The 21139-nt window shown below is 59.9% G+C and overlaps 2 protein-coding genes across 6 annotated transcripts in view; one reads left to right on the top strand and one right to left on the bottom strand.

Annotated features, from left to right (window-relative positions):
* AP3D1 (adaptor related protein complex 3 subunit delta 1) overlaps nucleotides 1-16967 on the top strand; it is a 51501-nt gene extending 34534 nt beyond the window's left edge. For 2 of the 4 annotated variants that reach the window (XM_054673482.1, XM_063800985.1), the window contains exons 16-32: nucleotides 530-675; nucleotides 1151-1292; nucleotides 1618-1689; nucleotides 2283-2358; nucleotides 2478-2677; nucleotides 3096-3169; nucleotides 3660-3837; nucleotides 4548-4625; nucleotides 5030-5101; nucleotides 6131-6280; nucleotides 6627-6674; nucleotides 7057-7246; nucleotides 7729-7817; nucleotides 7995-8080; nucleotides 8746-8867; nucleotides 9187-9266; nucleotides 15683-16967. In XM_054673482.1, coding sequence (XP_054529457.1) covers nucleotides 530-675; nucleotides 1151-1292; nucleotides 1618-1689; nucleotides 2283-2358; nucleotides 2478-2677; nucleotides 3096-3169; nucleotides 3660-3837; nucleotides 4548-4625; nucleotides 5030-5101; nucleotides 6131-6280; nucleotides 6627-6674; nucleotides 7057-7246; nucleotides 7729-7817; nucleotides 7995-8080; nucleotides 8746-8867; nucleotides 9187-9266; nucleotides 15683-15778 — 1899 coding nt within the window. In that variant the 3' untranslated portion in view covers nucleotides 15779-16967. Of the gene's footprint in view, nucleotides 1-529; nucleotides 676-1150; nucleotides 1293-1617; nucleotides 1690-2282; nucleotides 2359-2477; nucleotides 2678-3095; nucleotides 3170-3659; nucleotides 3838-4547; nucleotides 4626-4993; nucleotides 5102-6130; nucleotides 6281-6626; nucleotides 6675-7056; nucleotides 7247-7728; nucleotides 7818-7994; nucleotides 8081-8745; nucleotides 8868-9186; nucleotides 9267-15682 lie in introns of all 4 variants that reach the window. The other 2 variants (XM_001149847.7, XM_016934626.3) reach the window with 1 other exon arrangement.
* A 1405-nt stretch (nucleotides 16968-18372) lies between these two features.
* On the bottom strand, nucleotides 18373-21137 carry IZUMO4 (IZUMO family member 4). Of its 2 annotated transcripts, XM_063800989.1 has the most exons (10): nucleotides 20788-21137; nucleotides 20619-20699; nucleotides 20456-20527; nucleotides 19994-20020; nucleotides 19824-19899; nucleotides 19616-19663; nucleotides 19500-19514; nucleotides 19146-19163; nucleotides 18922-18975; nucleotides 18373-18696 (listed from the first exon to the last, which is right to left on the bottom strand). In XM_063800989.1, exons 1-10 carry the CDS (start codon nucleotides 21002-21004, stop codon nucleotides 18606-18608), a joined length of 699 nt encoding a protein of 232 aa, XP_063657059.1. In that variant the 5' UTR covers nucleotides 21005-21137; the 3' UTR covers nucleotides 18373-18605. The 2 variants fall into 2 exon arrangements, with proteins under 2 accessions (XP_063657059.1, XP_063657060.1); XM_063800990.1 differs by lacking the exon at nucleotides 18922-18975 and having other exon boundaries at nucleotides 18373-18723.
* Between the last annotated feature and the right edge of the window lie 2 nt (nucleotides 21138-21139).

Genomic DNA, 21139 nt, shown 5'->3' with positions numbered 1-21139 from the left:
TGAACCATCGCACCTGGCCATCTGTGAGAGAGGTCGGGAGTGGCGTCAGCCTGTCCAATGGCCGAGGAGACCCAGCTTCAAGGCTGCATGGGGCGTGGCCCCGGGCTCCTCTGTGCGGTGGCATTAGCTCAGGGCTGGCCATGATCCTTGGCCCATGGTCACTGTTGGAGCTGCCCAGCCTGGCTGTGTCTGAGTTGGAGCCAGCACAGAGGCGGGGAGCCCGCGGGGGCCGAGGGAGGTGGTGCTTCTGGTGTCGGGGCACTGACCTGATGGGAGGCATTTCTGCAGTGGGCAAAGCTCCCTGTTGTGCCCCCATCTCTGTTCTGTTTCTGGACTGGTCTGTTTCTGCTGCTTCCTGGCGAGGATGACGACGACAGAGACGGCATGAAGGCTGGGCTCTCTGTGGCTATGTGGCTGTACCAGGGGGCCCACACGTCACTGTGCCAGGGGCTGAGCCACCCCGTGTCCCTCAAGGTGGCCAAGTGGCCTTCTGGGCAGGTGCCAGCAGTGACCCCTGTGTCCCCCGCAGGCGTCCTGCATCCTGCAGCTGGTCAAGCACATCCAGAAGCTTCAGGCCAAGGACGTGCCTGTGGCAGAGGAGGTCAGCGCTCTCTTTGCTGGGGAGCTGAACCCAGTGGCCCCCAAGGCCCAGAAGAAGGTTCCAGTCCCCGAAGGGTAAGGATACGGGGGTGGGGGCATTGCAACCATGGCCCTGACATGGTCCCTTGATGCCTGGTGGCACAGCGGGGGCTCCTGCACCCCTGAACAGCCAGGAGGGTGTGGGGCTGATTGGAGGCCTCAGGCGGGTATATCCCTCACACGGACTCACCAGGGCTCTCGCTGGTTCTGGGATCTGGCTTCTGCCTGGGGATGCTCCCTGCGAAGTGGGCCTGCTCCCACCCTTGCCATAAAGCTCTGAGGCAGCCTGAGCCTGCCGTGGGGGCCCCACTGTGACCCTGCCGCAGTCTTCCTGGGTCCCTGCGTCCTCTTAAGGGGCAGTGACACCTGCCTCGCTGGCTCTGTGTGGGTGGCAGGCACCACTGTTTGGGGTATCACATGGCCAGGCACATGGTGAGCCTGCTCAGGGTGGACGCCTGCAGGCGCGTGCTCGGTCACACACTGCCTTGTGTGACCCTCCTGTCCGGCGCAGCCTGGACCTGGACGCCTGGATCAATGAGCCACTCTCGGACAGCGAGTCAGAGGACGAGAGGCCCAGGGCCGTCTTCCACGAGGAGGAGCAGCGGCGCCCCAAGCACCGGCCGTCCGAGGCAGACGAGGAAGAGCTGGCTCGGGTGAGCTGCTGGCTGCCCCTGGCGGGCCCTCGCTTCCTCCCTCCTGTCCCAGGGAGTCTTTGAGGCAGGTCAACGGCCTCCGTGGGTCCTGGCCCTGACCCTGGCAGTGGAGGCATGGGCGTCCCTGCCTCCCAGAGGGTTAGCGATTCCTTTTCCCCAATACGTGCTCTTCCCAATTGCGGGCCTTGGTTTCCCTGTTAGTAAAAGCTCAGTAGTGAAAATAGCCAGAGATCCAGCCTTCCCCAGCTGGGTGGCTGGTGGTGGACGTCCACAGAGGGGTATCCTGCCCGCTTCTCTCGGGCTCATGCCAAGCTGTGTCCCACAGCGCCGAGAGGCCCGGAAGCAGGAGCAGGCCAACAACCCCTTCTACATCAAGAGCTCGCCATCGCCACAGAAGGTGAGGCCCGTCCCCGGGTGCCTGTCCCTCAGCACCCTCTACCCTCACCACCCGAGCCCCGCGGCATCCATCTGAGTTTCGGGTTCCCTCAGGAAGATCCTGGGAATGGAGCTGGGGCCACATGGTGACTGTGCAGAGCCTTTGAGGGGCAGGCGCCTCCCTGTGGGCCCCATTCATTCGAGCCTCCAGCCGGGGGGCCCTGTTCCCTGCGCCTGGCAGCCCAGCTGCTGTCCAGCCCTGACCCCATGGTCGTGGGCAACCTGCTGCCTCACTCTGGGCTTGAGGCTGCATTACTTTTCTCATTTGAGGAGAAAACAGAATATTCACGTAGAAAAAGTGAACGAGGATTTGCTTCTCTATGCTCATCGGCCTGTGGGGTCACTCGTGTGACAAGCTTTCCAGTCCTCACTGTCTTTAAGAGTCGGGTCCTTGGGATGCGCTCGCTCACGGCGCTCCTCGCGGCCCAGGGCTCTGGCAGGACCCCAGCTCCTTAGGATGTTGGGGCCGTGTCACGCTCCCTGCATCCCTGAGGCTTGTCCTGCACGTGTGTCACCCCTCGGTGCACCGGTAATGCCTGGGTGTTGCCTTTGCAGCGGTACCAGGACACCCCGGGCGTGGAGCACATTCCCGTGGTGCAGATTGACCTCTCCGTCCCCTTGAAGGTTCCAGGCAAGTGTCTCCGGTGTGTCGGCGCCGCATTTGTCACATGGGCCGTGGGGTGCTCCCGCCACCCTCCCCGTGAGCCCCTGGGGCGCGGTGCTGAGTGCCTGCCCGCTGCCGGCCTGCAGGGCTGCCCATGTCGGATCAGTATGTGAAGCTGGAGGAGGAGCGGCGGCACCGGCAGAAGCTGGAGAAGGACAAGAGGAGGAAAAAGAGGAAGGAGAAGGAGAAGAAGGGCAAGCGCCGCCACAGCTCGCTGCCCACGGAGAGCGACGAGGACATCGCCCCTGCCCAGCAGGTGGACATCGTCACAGAGGAGATGCCTGAGGTCAGCCTCGCTGGAGGGCCCGGTCCTAGGATGTCTATCTTTCCGCATGTGTGTGTCCTGGGGCCATGCACAGTGGCCTCTCCCCATGGTCTTTGTTGGTGGCTGGGATGAGGCCCCACCCCAGAGAGCATAGGAGGAGAGGCCTCTCTGTCCTCGAGCACACGTCCCGATGCACCGCCCCGGGGCCAGCAGCTTCAGAGGCAGATGCAGGTCGGCTGCGTCCTGGGGCCCAGCCGCCCTTAGTGCCTAGACGCTGAGCGGAGCCTCTGGTGGAGCCACGTCACTGCCCACCTGTGCGTGTGGCCCGCATGGGCGTGGCCGCGGTTGTCTCAGGCAGTCCCACTGCGTCCCAGATAGATGGCGTTCCACCAGGCCACAAGGGCGGGTTCCAGTGATGGGGTTCCTCTCTTCCTGTCAGAATGCTCTGCCCAGCGACGAGGATGACAAAGACCCCAACGACCCCTACAGGGCTCTGGATATTGACCTGGATAAGTGAGTCCACATGGGTTCAGGGTGAGGGTGGAGGCCACATGTGGTTGCTTCCCTTCCTCTTGTCCTCCCTTCCGGGCGGGGCCGGGCTCTGCAGGGTGGGCAGGCTGGGGTGGGGTGTGGGCGGGGCCGGGCTCTGCAGGGTGGGCAGGCTGGGGTGGGGTGCGGGCAGGCCTTCCCCAGACCACGTCCTCACTGCACTGCTCTTGGCTGGCCCTCCCAACCAAGACTCTTAAGTGTGGACTCTGAAGTCTCCAGGCCTGGGGTGCTTGGGAGGTCTCCATGCCTTGACAGGGCAGAGTGTGGCCACCACAGACCCTCCCATGAGAGCCTCCAGCAGGCTGTGTTGAGTAGATCTATGTTGGGCCATGGCTGGGGCCAGGGGCTGGAGGAGCAGGTCCCGCACTGCCACATGCTTGGACACGGCATGTACTGAGTGGTCCTGGGGGGTGGCCAGTGGTGCTGATGTGTGGCCCGGTCATTCCTCCTCCAGGCCCTTAGCCGACAGCGAGAAACTGCCTATTCAGAAACACAGAAACACCGAGACCTCAAAATCCCCCGAGAAAGATGTTCCCATGGTAGAAAAGAAGAGCAAGAAACCCAAGAAGAAAGAGAAAAAGCACAAACAGAAAGAGAGAGACAAGGAGAAGAAGAAGGAGAAGGAGAAGAAGGTAAGGCTAGTGCCCAGGGCGGCGGCCTTCTCCATTCCCCTCCCTTGCCGTGAACTCCCAGGAGACAGCGGTGAGTTCAGGGGAAATGGCTGTGAGTCTGAGTCAGGCAGCGAGTGCCAGCCGCCTCGCCCTGTGCCCCGGCGGAGTGAGGACATGTGGCTTCTGAGGGGAGCTGACTGTGCACTTGTGTCAGGGGAGACTGAGGAGGACCCAACGATCCCATGGGTGAGCCGTGTCCTCACCTGTGTTGGGGGGACATGGTCAGAGCTTGGCGTGGTCCAGACGCCACCCTCACGTGCAGCTCCAGAACCGTTTCTGCAGTGTCTATGTGCAGATTTTCACATGGAGAAAGAAATGGGTTTTTCAAAGGAGCGTGTGTTTGCAGGGCCTGGGAGCCTGTCCACACCCACGTCAGGTGGCCCAGGCAGACATAAGACATATGGGCCGCCACGGGCCTTCTGACTACTGGAATGGCACACACCCACCCACAGCTTTGTCCCCGGCCCTCTTCTGGCAGCGAAAGCCAGAGCCAGCAGGGCTGGCTGAGGACATCGCCATCAGCTCCTGGATTCCCAGGCTCTGCAAGGCCCAGCTAGTCTAGGACCCTGGGGGCAGCGAGGGCAGCTGGGGCCTCCTTTGCCCTGCTGTCCCCGTCCCCTCTTCCCAGGACCATGCACTGCGTTTGCTGACAGCCTGTCTTGTGGTTTCAGGCTGAGGACCTGGACTTCTGGCTGTCTACCACCCCACCGCCTGCCCCCGCCCCCACCCCCGCCCCCGTTCCATCCACGGTAAGAGACTGGCAGCTGGCCAGTGCCAGCCTCGGTGTCTGCAGAGGTCATACCTGGCACTCAGGGAAGAGCCCTGGGTCTCCTGAGGCCCTGTGCTCTCGCGGTCAGCACCGTGCACCTGTGGGACCCAGCACTGAGTGGAGCTGGGGTCACGCTCCCGGGTCCCAGTGGGCCAAGCAGGGGCCAGGGGAAGGGGAGGACAGCCAGGGCCTCTGTGCCCACAGGCTCCCTGTCACTCAGAGGGCACTGTGGCCTCTCAGGCAGGCATGAGGGCGAGCTGAGGGTGTGTGGCATGGAGGCTGTCTGGGGTGCAGTGGAGTGGGGCCCCTCATTGCCCAGCATGAGCCCCAAGCCCTGGCTTCCTGCAGGGGGAGCTCAGTGTGAACACTGTCACTACCCCGAAGGACGAGTGTGAGGACGCCAAGACGGAGGTGCAGGGCGAGGAGGACGACGCCGAGGGGCAAGACCAGGACAAGGTGAGGCTGTCACTCCCCCAGGGGCTGTGGAGGGCTGCATGAGCCCCAGCACCCCAACGTGGGGCCGGACACAGCTTCCGCCACCCAGGTCCCAGGGCAGCCCTGCTCTCGCATTTGTGTTGGCGTTCTCACGGGCCTTTTGTTGTGGTTGTGGTCTTTTGTTTTTTTAATAACCTTCTTATTCACACATGGTTCATAAGTCTCATAGAGTTTATTCATTTGAAGTATGTATACAGTGGTTTTCTGTATATTCACAGAGTTGTGCAACCATCATCACCTCTGTCTAGTTCCAGAACTTTCCATGACCCCTAAAGAAGCTCCATTCCCACCAGCCGTTACTTCTCACTCCCTTCCCTGCCCTGGCACCCACGCATCCCCTTCCTGTCTCTGGATCAGTGTGTCCTGGACATTTCATAGAAATGGGGTCATACACCGTGTGGTCTTTTGTGTGTGGCGTCTCACTGAGTGTGATGTCCTCAAGGTGCATCCACACTATGGCTTGGGTCAGAGCCTGGTTCCTGTTCGTGGCCGGGTCATGTTCCAGTGCGTGGACAGGTCACCCTCTGCTGACCCCGTTCCTCCGCGGATGGGCCACACTGTGCTGACCCACTCATCTGTTGATAGCCACTTGGGCCGCTTCCCCTTTGTGGTGACACAGTGTGCCGCTTTGAACATCTGTGCAGTGCGCGTGGATGTGTGTGTTCCCTCTCGGATGTGCACATGGGCGTGGGGTTGCTGCGTCAAGTGTGGTGTCCTCACTGGTTTGCCCTGCATGGCTCCCTGGTCGGTGGGGACCGTTCCCCGGGCTGCTTTGGCGCTTGCCGCCAACCAGAGACGGCCCCAGCCTCTGCTGGGCCTGGTCTGGCCTGAGCTTGTCCCGGTAGGCCTGAGGCGTGGCTGGTCCTGCCATCCCACCCAGGCACGTGGGACCCTCAGCCTGAGCAGCCCTGCTGTGATCCTGACCTCACACTGTGATGGGGGCGTGCTGGAGCAGCCTGGGCACTGAAGCCGACCCTCCTCTTGCTCCAGAAATCTCCCAAGCCTAAGAAGAAGCAGCACAGGAAGGAGAAGGAGGAGCGGACCAAAGGCAAGAAGAAGTCCAAGAAGCAGCCTCCAGGCAGCGAGGAGGCGGCGGGGGAGCCGGTGCAGAATGGCGCGCCAGAGGAGGAGCAGCTCCCGGTGAGGGGTACTTCAGCGCCCCCGCCCCGCGCCGGGGTTCCTGGCGGGCTGTGCGCTGCTCCCCACTCCTGCAGCCTCCATGCGGGAGAGAACTGAGCAGATTCGAGAAGAAGCCGAGCCTGGCGGGCGCAGGGGACTGGCCCTGGCCCGCAGCCCCACGTTAGGCACCCCCGTGGTGGGCTGTGTGGTCCTGGGAGCCGGGGATCCCTCATTGGCTCCTTTGAAGCCCCTTGCCCCAAGCATTCTTGGAGTCGTGGCATTCAACCTGGGGTATTGGGCCGTACTGGAGTCTTCGTTGAGACGGAGCTCGGGGCCCCCAAGGCTGATGCGCCTTTTCTATTTCCAGCCTGAGTCCAGCTACTCCCTCCTCGCTGAAAATTCCTATGTTAAAATGGTGAGTGGCAGCCGCTCCCGGGGGCAGGGTGGGCCAGCCCACACTCTTTGGCATGGGATCGCGTGGAACCCGGGCAGCCCCCACAGCTCCCGGATGTTGGTATACCCAGGGCCTGTGATCCCTGGCGTTGCTTGGGCAGCACCTCTGGCTTGGGGTAAGGTTGGAGACATGCCCTGAGACTTGGACTGGCAGGAGGGTCCCCGCCATGCACTCAAAGAGCAGCCATAGGAGGCGCTTGGGCTGCGGCTAGGGGGCGCCCCTCTCCGTGCCTTCCTGTGCCTGTGGGACCCCTGCTGCCTCTGTGGTCCTTAAGAGACAGGTGGCTGTGCCTGTTCCCTGTGGCGGGCCCGCCTGCCCTGCTAACACTGGCCATGCCCTGCAGACCTGTGACATCCGGGGCAGTCTGCAGGAGGACAGCCAGGTCACTGTGGCCATCGTGCTGGAGAACAGGAGCAGCAGCATCCTCAAGGGCATGGAGCTCAGCGTGCTGGACTCACTCAATGCCAGGATGGCCCGGCCGCAGGGCTCCTCTGTCCACGATGGCGTCCCCGTGCCTTTCCAGCTGCCCCCAGGTGAGCCCTGCCCCACTCACGGCCTCTCCTGGGGACTGTGGGAGCGCAGTGGCAGCTGGTGACTGCCCGGATCCGCTGGTTCTTGTTGCTTCCTCCCCATGTCCCCTTTGTCCCCAGGCTGCACCTCAGTACCTCCTGAGTGTCGGGGTCTCGCCACAGCTCTCTGAGAAGCGCGATGGCCTCGGATGTACCTGGCTAGAGTCCCAAGGGTTGGGCTGGGGGCTGGATTCTGGGGCCTTCTTGGGTTCCACGGTTCCAGTGGCCAAGTCTGCCCTCTGAAACAGGGATGGGACCAAGTCCAGGCCAAATTAGGGACACCAGTAGCCTCTTGTTTCTGCTCCTGTCCCCTGGTGCTCTCTTGGGGGCTGAGCTCAGTTTCCTAATCAGCCACAGAGGACTTGGGACTGAGGACAGACCTGGAGGCCCCACCCATGCTGAGCCCCCGCTGCGTCTCAGGCCCTACTCCCTCTCGCCCCCGCCAGGCGTCTCCAACGAAGCCCAGTATGTGTTCACCATCCAGAGCATCGTCATGGCGCAGAAGCTCAAGGGGACCCTGTCCTTCATTGCCAAGGTATGCAGGGCTCCACTTGGCGTTGAGGAGCCGACTCTGCAGGCAGGGGCTCCTCCTGCCCCATCGCAGTGGGTGTCCAGGTGTCCCTAGGGGAAGTGGGCCACCTGCCTGGGGAGCCCTGAGCCCTGAGCTGGGCCCGACTCCCCACTCAACTGCACCACCTTCACTCCACCGCAGAATGACGAGGGTGCGACCCACGAGAAGCTGGACTTCAGGCTGCACTTCAGCTGCAGCTCCTACTTGATCACCACTCCCTGCTACAGGTGGGGCCCAGGCCCACTCCCCTATGTCCCCGAACCCCCTCCGCCTCCCCTCTACCTTGCAGACACCTGTGCCCCGGGGACTGAGGCTTCTGGGCAGGACTTTAGAGACGGATTTGGAGGCGCTGGCTCGTGACTGGTGCAGGTCAGGCTGCCTGGTGTCTGCGCCAGCCGGGGCCATGCAGTTGAAGCCACAGGCCAGTCAGCGTCACCCATAGAGGTCCAGGCTCCTGGAAGTCCTGAAGGCTGGAGGGGTGAGGCCAAGGAGCCAGTAGGGCGGGCTCCTCCTGAAGCCTCTCCTCAGCACGGCTTGGCGTGCGGCACCCCCTGCCCCCTGAGTCCTCACAGGCCGTCCTCTGCGTGCCTGCATCCTAGCCTATCCCCCCAGTCCCTTCCTATAGGACATCCGTCCTTGTCGGAGGAGGGCCCATCCCATGGCTTCAGGCACCTCTGTGACCTCTTTAAAGACAAGTCATTGTCAGTTTCTGGGTTTGATGGCTTCCGCACATGAAAATGAGCCACACCTTCCAGGACCCCCAAGACCTCCCGGCCCAGACACACAGGAGGGTGTCCAGGCGCGGCGTGTGTGGCAGGTTTTGTTGGCCTCTGTGCCAGGAAGCCTGAGGAGCCTGGCCCCACCGCAGTCAGCCTCCCTGTCCCTCCCACAGTGACGCCTTTGCTAAGTTGCTGGAGTCTGGGGACTTGAGCATGAGCTCAATCAAAGTCGATGGCATTCGGATGTCCTTCCAGAATCTTCTGGCGAAGATCTGTTTTCACCACCATTTTTCTGGTAAGGAGAGTGAGGGGCTGATGGATTGCACGGGGCTTTCACGCACGCGGCAGCTGTCCCTTCCTGTTGGAGCCGGGCCTGTGGCCCTCCCACCCAAACTCACACCCTTTGGGATCCCGGGTGGCTGGTGGCCCCGAGGCCTGGGAGCTGGTGCGGGGGCTGCATTCCCCACACCCCAGGCCTTTCAGGGCCACACCCTGCTCCTACAGGCCTCCTGAAGCTGTGGCCAAGGGCAGCCCAAGAAGGTGGCCCCTGCTCTGGGGGTGGGGCTGCAGCCACGCAATGTCCGGGAAGCCTAACACTGCCCGCTCTGTTGCAGTTGTGGAGCGAGTGGACTCCTGCGCCTCCATGTACAGCCGCTCCATCCAGGGCCACCATGTCTGCCTCCTGGTGAAAAAGGTGAGCCTCGGGCTGCTGTGCACACCCTGGCTCCTGCCGCCTCTCCTGGGGTCATGCCCAGGCCTTCATCCCCAGAGGCGAGCTTTGGGACTTAGAGGGCTCAAGGACAGTGATGGCAGCACTGCTGCCATGAGCCCCTCACCTGTGCCAGCCCCACTCAGCAGCACAGACTCTCCCTCAGCAAGACAGGGCTTCCGCCTCCTGCTGCGCTGCTCACCGCAGGCTGACACATGGCTCCAGGGGCCCCACTCCCACTGCACTCCTGCCCACCACCCCACCCCTGTGCACAAGGCAGCCAAGGCCCTGGGGTCAGACTCTCCACCTCTCACTGCTGCGCTTCTAGAATGACTCCTCGCTCCCTCCGCTCCGGGCCTCCCTCTCCTGAGTACTGCAGGGTGGTTGTCTTCGCAGTGTGTCGACTGCCAAACGCAGTGTGTGAATATTTTGTTGAGGGCTTTTGTGTCTGTATATGAGGAGTTGGGTCTTTAGTTTTCTTTTCTGGTGGCTTCTTTGGTTTTGTCATCCAGTGGCTTCATCAGACATGCAGGAGAGTGTGTCCTCTCTGTTTCGGGGCAGACTGTGTGATGAGTGGCATTTCTTCCTTAGAAAGAAATGTGTATACAGAATTCACCAGAAAACCATCGGGCCTGGGGAGTTCCTTTTCTGCAGGCTTTTAGCTACAAACTCAGTTTTTTGTTTTAACAGTTGTAGGAATCCCCAAGTTACCGTTCATGTTGGGTGAGTTTGGTAGTTTTGTACTTTTCAAAGAATTAGCGTAAGGAATCATCGGTCACTGAGTTGGCGCGTGGCGGTGCGTGCCGTATTCGCGCTGCTCCTTGTGATGATACTGGGTCACTTTCCGTTCTGATGGTCACGGTTTGTGTCTCTTTTTTCCTGGTTCTCCTGGGTAGAGGTTTATCCATTTTATTGCACTTTTCTTTTTTTTTTTTTTGAGACGGAGTCTCGCTCTGTCGCCCAGGCTGGAGTGCAGTGGCGCAGTCTCAGCTCACTGCAAGCTCCGCCTCCCCGGTTCATGCCATTCTCCTGCCTCAGCCTCCCGAGTAGCTGGGACTACAAGCACCCGCCACCACGCCTGGCTAATTTTTTGTATTTTTAGTAGAGACAGGGTTTCACTGTGTTAGCCAGGATGGTCTCAATCTCCTGACCTCATGATCTGCCCGCCTCGGCCTCCCAAAGTGCTGGGATTACAGGCGTGAGCCACCGTGCCCGGCCTTTATTGCACTTTTCAAACAACCAGTTTTTCTTGATGTCCGGTTTGGTTCCAGCGCCCTCTGGGAGCGTACTGAGGATTTCCAGCTTGCACGTGTTTCTTTTGCTTCTCCGCCTTCTTCTGGCTCATGTTCACTACTCAGCATTGCGTTCCTAGAGGTCTGTTGTGGTTTTGATACCCTTGCTTTGTTTTTTTTTTTTTTGAGATGGAGTCTCACTCTGTCGCCCAGGCTGGACTGCAGTGGCGCGGTCTCGGCTCACTGCAAGCTCCGCCTCCCGGGCTCATGCCTTTCTGCCTCAGCCTCCGCAGTAGCTGGGAATACAGGCGCCCGCCACCACGTCCGGCTAATTTTTTGTATTTTTAGTAGAGACAGGGTTTCACCATGTGAGCCAGGATGGTCTCAATCTTCTGACCTCATGATCTGTCTGCCTCGGCCTCCCAAAGTGCTGGGATTACAGGTGTGAGCCACTGCGTCCGGCCTGTCATTGCTGTTCTTTTCATTCCTAATGTTCAGTTTTCTCCTGATTCACTGCCTCCCATGAAACACTCACTCCCCGTTGCCTCCCCAGCCCCTGGCACCATGTATTCTACTTTGTGTCTTTGTGAATCTGATGGCTCTAGGGACCTCCTAGGAGTGGAACCACACGGAATGTATCCTTCTGTGTCTGGCTGCTCTTATTCTGCCTCATGTCCTTAAGGTGCATCCACATTGCAGCCTCTGTCAGGATTCCCTTCCTTTTCACAGCAGAATCATATTTTGTTGTGCGGATGGACCATGCTGTGTGTCCACTCATCCATCGCTGCTCCCACCTTCTGGCTGTTGTGAATTGTGCTGCTATCAACATTGTTGTTAAACAAATAACTGTTGGAGTCCCTGCCTTCAGTACTTTTGTTTTTTTTTATTTTTTTGTTTTGGAAACAGAGTCTTGTTCTGTTACCCAGGCTACAGTGCAGTGGAGCCAAGGGCTCACCACAACCTCCGCCTCCCAGGTTCAAGCAGTTCTCCTGCCTCAGCCACCTGAGTAGTTGGGATTACAGGCACATGCCACCTCGCCCCACTAATTTTTGTATTTTTAGTAGAGATGGGGTTTTGCCAGGTTGGCCAGACTGATGTGGAACTCCTGACCTCGGGTGATCTGCCTGCCTCGGCCTCCCAAAGTGCTGGGATTGCAGGAGTGAGCCCATTTGTTTTGAATATACACCCGGGAGTGTGATTGCTGGGTCCTGTGGTAATGCCACGTTTGAGGTTTGGAGGAGCTGCCAGACTGTCTTCCCCAGCGCTGCACTTTGTTTCCTGCCTGCTGCCGTGCAGGAGGCCCTGTTTCTTCACCTGTCGTCATCGTGCTGACAGCAGCCATTCTTTTTTTTTGAGACGGAGTCTCGCTTTGTCGCCCAGGCTGGAGTGCAGTGGTGCGATCTCAGCTCACTGCAAGCTCCTCCCGGGTTCAAGCGATTCTCCTGCCTCAGCCTCCTGAGTAGTTGGGATTACAGGTGCCCACCACCATGCCTGGATAATCTTTTTGTCTCTTTAGTAGAGGCGGGGTTTCCGGGGTTTCACCATGTTGGTCAGGCTGGTCTCAAACTCCTGATCCGCCTGCCTCAGACTCCCAAAGTGCTGGTATTAGAAGCATGAGCCCCCGCGCCCGGCTGACGGCAGCCATTCTGCTGGGCCTGAGGCGGCTGGAGCTGATCTGTTGCTGCTTTTTGGGTGCTGCACGCTTCCTCCCTGCTGAGACCAGCTTGGTCAGGGAGACCCTAACCCAGTGGCGCTAGAGGAATTAAAGACACTCACACAGAAATACAGAGGTGTGAAGTGGGAAATCAGGGGTCTCACAGTCTTCAGAGCTGAGAGCCCTGAACAGAGATTTACCCACATATTCATTAACAGCAAGCCAGTCATTAGCATTGTTTCTATAGATATTCGATTAACTAAAAGTATCCCCTACGGGAAGCGAATGGATGGGCCGAATTAAAGGAATAGGTTGGGCTAGTTAACTGCAGCAGGAACACGCCCTGAAGACACAGCTCGCTCATGCTATTGTTTGTGGCTTAAGAATGCCTTTAAGTGGTTTTCCACCCTGGGCCAGCCAGGTGTTCCTTGCCCTCATTCCCGTCAACCCACAACCTTCCAGCGTGGGCGTTAGGGCCATTATGAACATGTCACGGTGCTGCAGAGATTTTGTTTATGGCCAGTTTTGGGGTCAGTTTATGGCCAGATTTGGGGGGGCCTGCTCCCAACACCTCCCCAGCCTGGGCTGCTGCCCCTCATGCCCCAGAGGCCGTATTCAGATGGGTTCATGGCTGTTGCTCTCTTGCCAAGCTCACCACTCTGCCTCGTCCTAGCTGTTCTGCCATTGAGCCCACACAGGGAGGGTCTTATTTTTCAGGTCTGAAATTCCCACTGGGCCCTTCTTGTATCTTCCATGTCTTTGCTGATGCCCTGGTGATCTGTTGGAGCATTTTCCTAACAGCTACTTTAAAGCTTAGGCCAGCTGGGCATGGTGGTGTGTGACTGTGGTCCCAGCTACTTGGGAGGCTGAGGCAGGAGGATCGCTTGAGCCCTGGAGGTCAAGACCAGCCTGGGAACATGGCAAGACCCCAGGTCTACAAAAAATTTAAAAAATTAGCCAGTACTAAGAAATTAGTACAGTGAGCCTGTAGTCCCTGCTGTTTGGGAGGCTGGAGTGGGAGGATCTCTTGAGCCCAGGAGTTCAAGGCTACGGTGAGCCCTGATTGTGCCACTGTACTCTAGCCTGGGCAACAGAGTGAGACTCCAAAAAAAAAAAACAAAAAAAACTTGTGTCAGAGAGTCCTAGTGTCCGTCCACCTTGGTACGCTGAAGGCCTTGGTGTTGGGGTCTGCACGTTGGGGTCTTCGTGTTGGTTTCTGCCAATGGCCTTGGCGTTGGTGTCTTGGCGTTGGGGTCTGGGTGTTGGTGTCTTGGCATTGGGGTCTGGGCGTTGGTGTCTTGGTGTTGGGGTCTTGGTGTTGGGGTCTGGGCATTGGTGTCTTGGCGTTGGGGTCTGGGTGTTGGCATCTTAGAGTTGATGCCTCGGCATTGGGGTCTGGGTGTTGGCGTCTTGGAGTTGGTGCCTTGGCATTGGGGTCTGGGTGTTGGCGTCTCGGTGTTGCGGTCTCGGCGTTGGGGTCTGGGTGTTGGTGTCTGAGTGTTGGTGTCTTGGCGTTGGGGTCTGGGTGTTGGTGTCTTGGAGTTGGTGCCTCGGTGTTGGGGTCTGGGTTTTGGCATCTCGGTGTTAGAGTCTCAGTGTTGGTGTCTCGGTGTTGCGGTCTTGGCGTTGGTGTCTCAGTGTTGGAGTCTGAGTGTTGGTGTCTTGGCGTTGGGGTCTGGGTGTTGGTGTCTTGGAGTTGGTGCCTCGGCGTTGGGGTCTGGGTGTTGGTGTCTTGGTGTTGGTGTCTGCTCACGGCCTTGGTGTTGGGGTCTTGAGCGTGGGGTCTTGGCATTGGTGCTTCAGCATTAGGGTCTGGGTGTTAGTGTCTTGGTGTTTGGTCTACCGATGGCCTTGGCATTGGTGGCTTGGTGTTGGCATCTGGCTGATGTGATCTTGGCATTGGGGTCTACTGACGGCCTTGCCATTAGTGCCTTAGCACTGGTGTCTTGGTGTTGGTGCCTTGGCACTGGGGTCTTGGCACTGGGGTCTGCCGAGGGCCTCTCTGTATGAGTGGATTCTCCTGGTCGTTTTCCGTGGAGTGCTGTGAGCCTCTGGGCCTTGTTTCATCCTGTGGAGGACGTGGGTGGTCAGGTCCCAGCTGCAAGTCCCCCCTGCCTTCTGGGGACTGTGGCCCCAAGTGCACCACCACCTGCCCAGCCTCTCCTGTCAGTGCTGCCTCTTGTCCCTGGCCTTGGGACCCGGCAGCGGCCTCTGGACTCAGTGCCTTCGGTTGCTCTTTGGAACAGGATCCGCAGCATGGGGTGAGCCTAGCAGATCGTGAGCAGCCTCACGGGGTGGCTTTCCCCGCGTACCTCCCTCTCTGGGGGCTCTGGTTACCCCACTCCACTGGCTTCTTCCACAGTCACTTCAGGGGCCCAGTGGCAGGAGGGCGGAAGGACAGACAGTGCTCAACTGTCTGCTAGCTCAGGAGCTCTTCGGATTCTGGTCTTCATCCCCGGCTGCCTCTGGCTGCCTCAGGGCCCTCAGGTGCCGGCTCCCACTTCTATGTAGGCTGGAGCCCCTCCCACGGGAGACCCAGGTGCCGTGGGCTGCTCCCTCACCCGAGCCCTTCCCATTTTTTTTTTAATAATTAGCAAATTCGCAAAATTAAAAGGACAACACATACAGCTGCGAGGCAATATTTGCACATAGTGTTTTTTTGTTTTTTAATTTTTTTGAGGTAGGATCTCACTCTTATCGCCCAGGCTGGTGTGCAGTGGTGCAAACACGGCTCACTGCAACTTCACCCTCCTGGGCTCAAGCGACCCTCCCGCCTCAGCCTCCCACATAGCTGGGACCACAGACATGAGCCATCCGGCCTGGCCTGCATGTACTTTTATTTATTTATTTATTTTTGAGATGGAGTTTTGCTCTTGTTGCCCAGGCTGGAGTGTGGTGGAATGATCTCAACTCACATGCAACCTCCACCCCCTGGGTTCAAGAGAGTCTCCTGCTTCAGCCTCCCAAGTAGCTGGGATTACAGGTGTCCTGCCACCATGCCCGGCACATTTTTTATTTTTATTTTATTTATTTATTTATTTATTTATTTATTTTTTGAGACAGAGTCTCACTGTGTCGCCCAGGCTGGAGTGCAGTGGCGCGATCTTGGCTCACTGCAAGGTCCACCTCCCAGGTTCACGCCATTCTCCTGCCTCAGCCTCCCGAGTAGCTGGGACTACAGGCACCCACCACCCTGCCTGGCTAATTTTTTATATTTTTAGTAGAGACGGGGTTTCACTGTGTTAGCCAGGATGGTCTCAATATCCTGACCTCGTGATCTGCCTGCCTCAGCCTCCTAAAGTGCTGGGATTACAGGTGTGAGCCACCGCACCCGGCCATTTTTTGTATTTTTAGTAGAGACAGGGTTTCACCGTGTTGACCAGGCTGGTTTTGAACTCCTGACCTCAGGTGATCCACCCACCTTGGCCTCCCAGAATGCTGGGATTACAGACTTGAGCCACCGTGCCTAGCCCCTGCACACACTTTTAAAAATATCCATCTTTTTCCTTACACAGGGTGAGAACTCTGTCTCAGTCGACGGGAAGTGCAGTGACTCCACGCTACTGAGCAACTTGTTAGAAGAGATGAAGGCGACGCTGGCCAAGTGTTGAGAGCTGCCTGCGAGCCCCGCACCACCCCGCGGAGCACGTACCCAGGGACCGCAGCCCTGACGTGTCTCGCCTCTCCTCGGTCGTGTGTACTGTACCCAAGCCTGAGTGTTAATTTAACTCCATGTTGTCCGCCGTGTAGACATCCGAGGTCATTTGTTGCGTTGAATTATCTGACCATCCTTTTTTACTGTGACTCTTCCCATTCTCTTTGGCAAGAAGTCCCCTTCTCGCCCCCAAACCAGCAAGGGACTCCCCCACCTGGGTCTGTGCCCTGCCCCGCGCTGGGGGCCGAGTCCTTGAATGTGGCTTCAGGGGCTCCTGTCCTGGGCCAGGGCCTGATGGGCACCACGTGAGGGGCACTTGGTGGACAGGGCGGGGCTGACGTGGCGTCCTCTGGGGTCGCCTGCTTTTGACCCAAAGGTCCTGACGGTTGCGTCCGGGGGAGGGGAAGGAAGGGCCGCTGTCGCCAAGGTTTTCTCTCCCAGAACCCACAGTGGGAAAGCGGTCTTGCCAGGCGTTGTCCATCGTCAGTGTGCTCGTGGGCTGGTGGCTGGGTCTTGGGATCCCAGGCCACGCGCCAGCCAGGCTGTGGGCAGGGCGGGGCCAGGGACGCCAAAGAGAGGTTGCAGTCAGAACCGTGGACGGGGTGGGTTGAGGCCTCTCTGCCACCCGTCTTCCTGGTCAGCAGAAGTGCATCTCGGCTTGGGTTTGGGGTGGGCGTGTGTGGTCCGCATCCCCTGCTTGCCACTGTGCGCACCAAGGTTTCCCCACATCCTTCCCAGCACCCTTAGGAAGGCCCGGGCAGGGCCTGGAAGCAGCGGACCTGGGCTGTTCTGTGTTGAAGGAGTGTGCCCAGTGCCCTTGGGCAGGACCTGTGAGAGCCACCTCACAGGCAGAGCCCCCACCAGGCAGGGCAAGGAGACTCCGCTCACTCCCCACGGCCAACGTGGGCACAGGACTGACCCTTCTTCAGAGATAATGACATTTTATCTTTTCCTTTGGATGAAAACTGTCACTTTAGCATGTAATCCATTACAGAATCCCATGCAGTGATTCCAGGATTTGAAATTGTATGATGTGTTACATAAGAATGTATTTGCTATTGACATTCCCGTATAAAGAGAGAGACATATCACGCTGCTGTCATGATTTTGTGTCAAGATGATCCAATAAAGTTGTAAAACAGGCATTTCCACATGGGTCTTCTGCCTGGCCTGGGTCATGCGGCGCTGCAGGACTGGAGCCTCTGCACCTCAGCTCACGGGCCCTTGGGAGGGGGCCTCGGTCTCCAGGCCTGGGGCTCGGGCAGTCACAGGCCAGGGAATCCCCCACCCCGTGGTGGCCTCGGTCCCCAGCATCTCCACCCAAGGCCGTGCAGGGGAGCAGGTGCCTGCTTTCCCTCCCCTTCCCCAGGAGCCCCCGGGGCAGGGGCAGATCCAGAATTGAGAACCGCGGAAGAGCAGCCACCCCACCCCTGGGTGAATTTGCCTCCTTTACACCAGCCTTACACCTAGAAGACGGGAGCCTCGAGCAAGGTGACGCTGGGTCAGTGAAGGGAAGCCCCTGTCCACTCTAACCCAAGACGCGGCCGTGGTGGCGGGCGTTGGATGTCAGGGGGCTCAGAGCAGCACAGACGGGACCCCAGCCCCAGCCCACACCAGCGTCCTTTCTAGAAAACCATGCCTTGAAAGCACCTGCCGCGAGCCTCTTTGCCGTTACCTAAACACGCTTGCCGGCCTCGAAAGAAGCATCCTTCACAGCCAGGACCCAGCGCCATCACTCCTGACGCTGTCCCCAGTGGCCACTACCACATTCTCCCCCAACATGCATGTGGCTCCCATGTCCCAGGGAGCCTGGGAGGCGCTCAGTGACCTTCCCACACGCCGTTCCTGACCTCAGCAAATGTGCCCGTGCACCCCTCCCGTGACGGGAGCCTGAGGCAGCCACAAGACAGTGTGTGGGACCCATGGTGGCAGCAACAGTGTGCTCGAGGATGTTCTCGCCGGTGTCCTGCAGCCGCCCCAATGCCGGAGCAAAGGGACGCTCGAGGAAGCAAGGAGACTGCTGGGCTGAGGTCGCCCGAGTGAGAATGGGACTTGGAGCTGCGCCCCTGCACAGATGGAACACGACTCCCTCCCTCCTGTGTGTCAGGCCCCGTCAGCCAGAGTCAGGCCGTCGTGGCCCCGACTCTGGCCATGATGCCACGCCTGTCACTGCCACAGATGAGACAGCCCATGGTTCCTGCGTTCCTTGGCTCGGGTCTGACGTAAGTGACTGCAACACCTAAACGCACTAGTGCTGGCCCTGGTCTCAACCACACTGTGGCCTCGCTTTGGGTGGAAGAACCCAGGCGCTCTGTGGGCTTGTGTGAGCCTACCCATGTGCGCTCAGGTGGGCCACGGCCCCACACCTAGGAGTCCGGGGACACTCCCTGAGGCCCTGTGAGTGTGGCTCCAAGTCAGTCCCCCATGGCTGTGGACCCAAGGCCAGGACCTGCCCTGCTCTGTCTGGGACCTTTAGGCCTCCCCAGAAGCCCACCTCCAGCCCCTAGAGGCCTCCCCCTGCCCCGACAAGAACTCTTCTGCAAAGAGAAACATCAGGGACTTTAATCACATCCCGCAGCTCTGCGGACCTGCCCAGGCGCTGATGCTGTGCACAGCCCACCCCCATTCCCTCCCTCCCGCCCTCCTGGCCCTGGCCAGCTCAGCTCTGTCCGGAGTTGGAGGGGGGGTCCTGAGGCAGCAGCAGCCCAGCTCCAGAGGGACAGGCAGGGGCTGTCCAGCTGAGTCTCCGCCCCCACGTTGCCCTGGGGCAGGCCCAGCTGCTGTCAGTGCTGCTTGAGACACTCAGCAGCATCTTCCAAGGTCAGGTTGGCCAAGTGTGGGGGCTCCAGACACCTTAAGGCTGGCGATACCAGGCTGCGGGGAGACGAGGCTGCCTCAGCTCTCCATGTCCCCCACCCCCTGCCTCCCTCCCTGGGGGCCCCAGGCCTCTCCTCCCAGCTGGGACGTGTGGTCCTATGTGTGGCCACATCCATGACACCCTCGTGCCTGGGATTTCAGAAGGGTGTGCAGGCCGCGGCACGCTGGTGTTGGCTTAGGAGCACCCTTTCTCCCGAGGCCTCCCTTCTCTGGGTCACTCACAAGGCTGGGGTGGCTGTGTGTGTCCCAGGCCAGAAGAAGGCAGAGGAGCGTGGTTTGTTCATGAAACCACCACATGGGTGTGGTTGCAGAGGTGACATCCAGCAGGTGTCCCAGGTACAGGGAGAGCCCCACCTGCAGTGCCCCCACTGATCTAGAGGACCCCCAGCCCCCCTCCTCTCTCCCTTTACCCCCTCCCCCTGAAGTCCAGGTCAGGGAGGCCTTACCTCATGCTCGTGTCCTGTCTGAAAGGCAATGTGGGGCAGTCAGCCCCTCCATGGGGCACCCCTAACCATCGTAGGGAACCCTCCCAGGCTCTGACCACAGACCTGGGATGGGGTGGAACCAGACCCTATGGGGACCCTTTAGGAAAGACGCCCGCCTCCAGCTGAGGGTCGGAGACCTTTGAGGGAGAAAAGGACTGCAGCCGCCTCCTGCGCAGAGCTGGGTTGAGGTTCCACCTCCTCGGGAGCCCCTCTAGGACGTGGGAGCTGAGGGAGCCAGCCTGTGCCCCACACATACTCACCCACGAGGTGCTCACATACACACACTGCCTGTGTTGGTTTGAGGAGGGGACTTACTTGTGCCAGTTATTTCTACAAAGACAGTGGGTTTGGACTCAGGAGGCCGAGTGGCCGTGGCCACTGTTCCCTCCCAGGCCCAGGTGAGCTTGCTGCCACCCAAAGACCCCACTCACATGTAGTTCAGGAGGCCCTGGACAGCTGACTTCCACTGCGCCGAGGACCTGTGGGACACAGGCTTGGAAGTGGTGCGCCCCTGAACCCACGGCCCCGCCCTACCCCGATGACGGCCAGGTGGAAGGCGGGGAGCCCCCTCCAAGGAGAGCCTGGGACCCCAGGGACAGTAGGGCCCTGGCACGGGTGGGTGTGATGCCTGAGCCCTACTCGCAGTTATAGCCAAAGCAGGTGACGTGCGAGTCTGTGCAGTTGTTGCAGGAGATGGTCTCGTACTGGAAGATGCCTGAAACACACGAGAGCCGCCAGGGCTCCCCTCGGCCTCCAGGGCCCCGAGCTGCCACCGGCGCGCCCCTCAGCCTGGACGGAGCCTTGCTTACCACAGCGGTGCTGACAGTCGATGCGGCCTGTGGGAGGGCAGGACAGCGCCATCTTACCAGGCCCAGCCTTGTCCCCAGTCCTGCCTCCTCCCAACCCTCCAAAGCCTCAGGGCCTGTCCCTCGGCACTGGGGCCCAGGCTCACCTGGTTTTCATGTATGTGTGTGTCCATGGCCCGGAGGAAAGGGGTCCCCAGGTTGACCCCCAGCGTGGGATGGAGCAAACTTCAGGGGAGGGCGGTGGCAACACTCCCAGCGCCTCTGGGGGCTACTTAGGGGAGGTCCCCGTGGGGTGATGGCATTGATCCTTCAGGTGCTGGGCTGGGTCCCTCCCTGGAGAGCTGCCCTCCTCCCCAGCTGCCTGGTGCCAGGTGCCCTGTTCACATCACTCCAGCCTCAGCCAAGCCCCGTGGGTCTCCGAGGCTCTGGGCAACACCTCCCTCCTCTGAAGCCTTATTTGCTCACTTTCGATGATGGCGTTCTGGATGAGGTGCACCTGCTCCCGGAAGATGTTTCGCAGCTCGTTGGGGAAATACCCTGAGGAGTCGAGGCAGGAGAAGGTCAGGCTCAGGCGGTGGGCGGGGTGTCCCGGGGTTGGGGGGCCCCGCCTCGGTTTCGCGCCCCTTACCGGGGAAGTACATCTTCCCCTGGTAGAGCTGATCCATCATCTGGTACACTGCTGTCGCCACTTGGTCCAGCTTCTCCCGGGCTGCGGGCGGGAAGAGAAGCCAGGTGACCGGCCTGCCCCGGGGTCTCGCTGGGGGGTAGTCCGGACTGGGCTGGGCTCCGGCACTCACTGATCTTGGCGGGGATGGCCAGGTGCAGCTCCTTCATCGTGTCGTCGTTCCAGTCGGTGAGCAGCGCCCCTGACACGGGGATGTCGCCCACCCACCAGGACTTGAAGTTCACATGGTGGCGGTAGAAGGAGAACTTCTTGGAGAAGTTGCTGTGGCAGTGCAGACAGCCGTGGGCCAGCGCCGCCGTCAGGCTCACCAGGCACAGCAGCAGGGCCATGCCCGTCCCGGCCCGCCGCCGGCCAACCAACGACGCTGCTCGCGCCACACCCTTCAGCCGCGCACCAACCAACGGCCCCCACTCGGGCGCTAGGCCGTGTCTCCTCCCCCGCCCGCGCCACCAGCGCAGGCCCCG

This window comes from Pan troglodytes, chromosome 20, assembly GCF_028858775.2.
Source record: "Pan troglodytes isolate AG18354 chromosome 20, NHGRI_mPanTro3-v2.0_pri, whole genome shotgun sequence".
Lineage (NCBI taxonomy): Eukaryota > Metazoa > Chordata > Mammalia > Primates > Hominidae > Pan > Pan troglodytes.
This window is presented reverse-complemented; position numbering and strand designations above follow the sequence as displayed.

Bases quoted from the DNA above. Each gene is read 5' to 3' on its own strand.
- IZUMO4 (XM_063800989.1), bottom strand. From the start codon at position 21,004: ATGGCCCTGCTGCTGTGCCTGGTGAGCCTGACGGCGGCGCTGGCCCAC. The intron at 20,700-20,787 runs GTGAGTGCCGGA...TCCCGCCCGCAG, and splicing joins GGCCATCCCCGCCAAGATCA to CCCGGGAGAAGCTGGACCAA. The intron at 18,697-18,921 runs GTGAGTGACCCA...GTCTCCCCGCAG, and splicing joins CACACAGCCACCCCAGCCTT to CCTGGTATCGCCAGCCTTAA.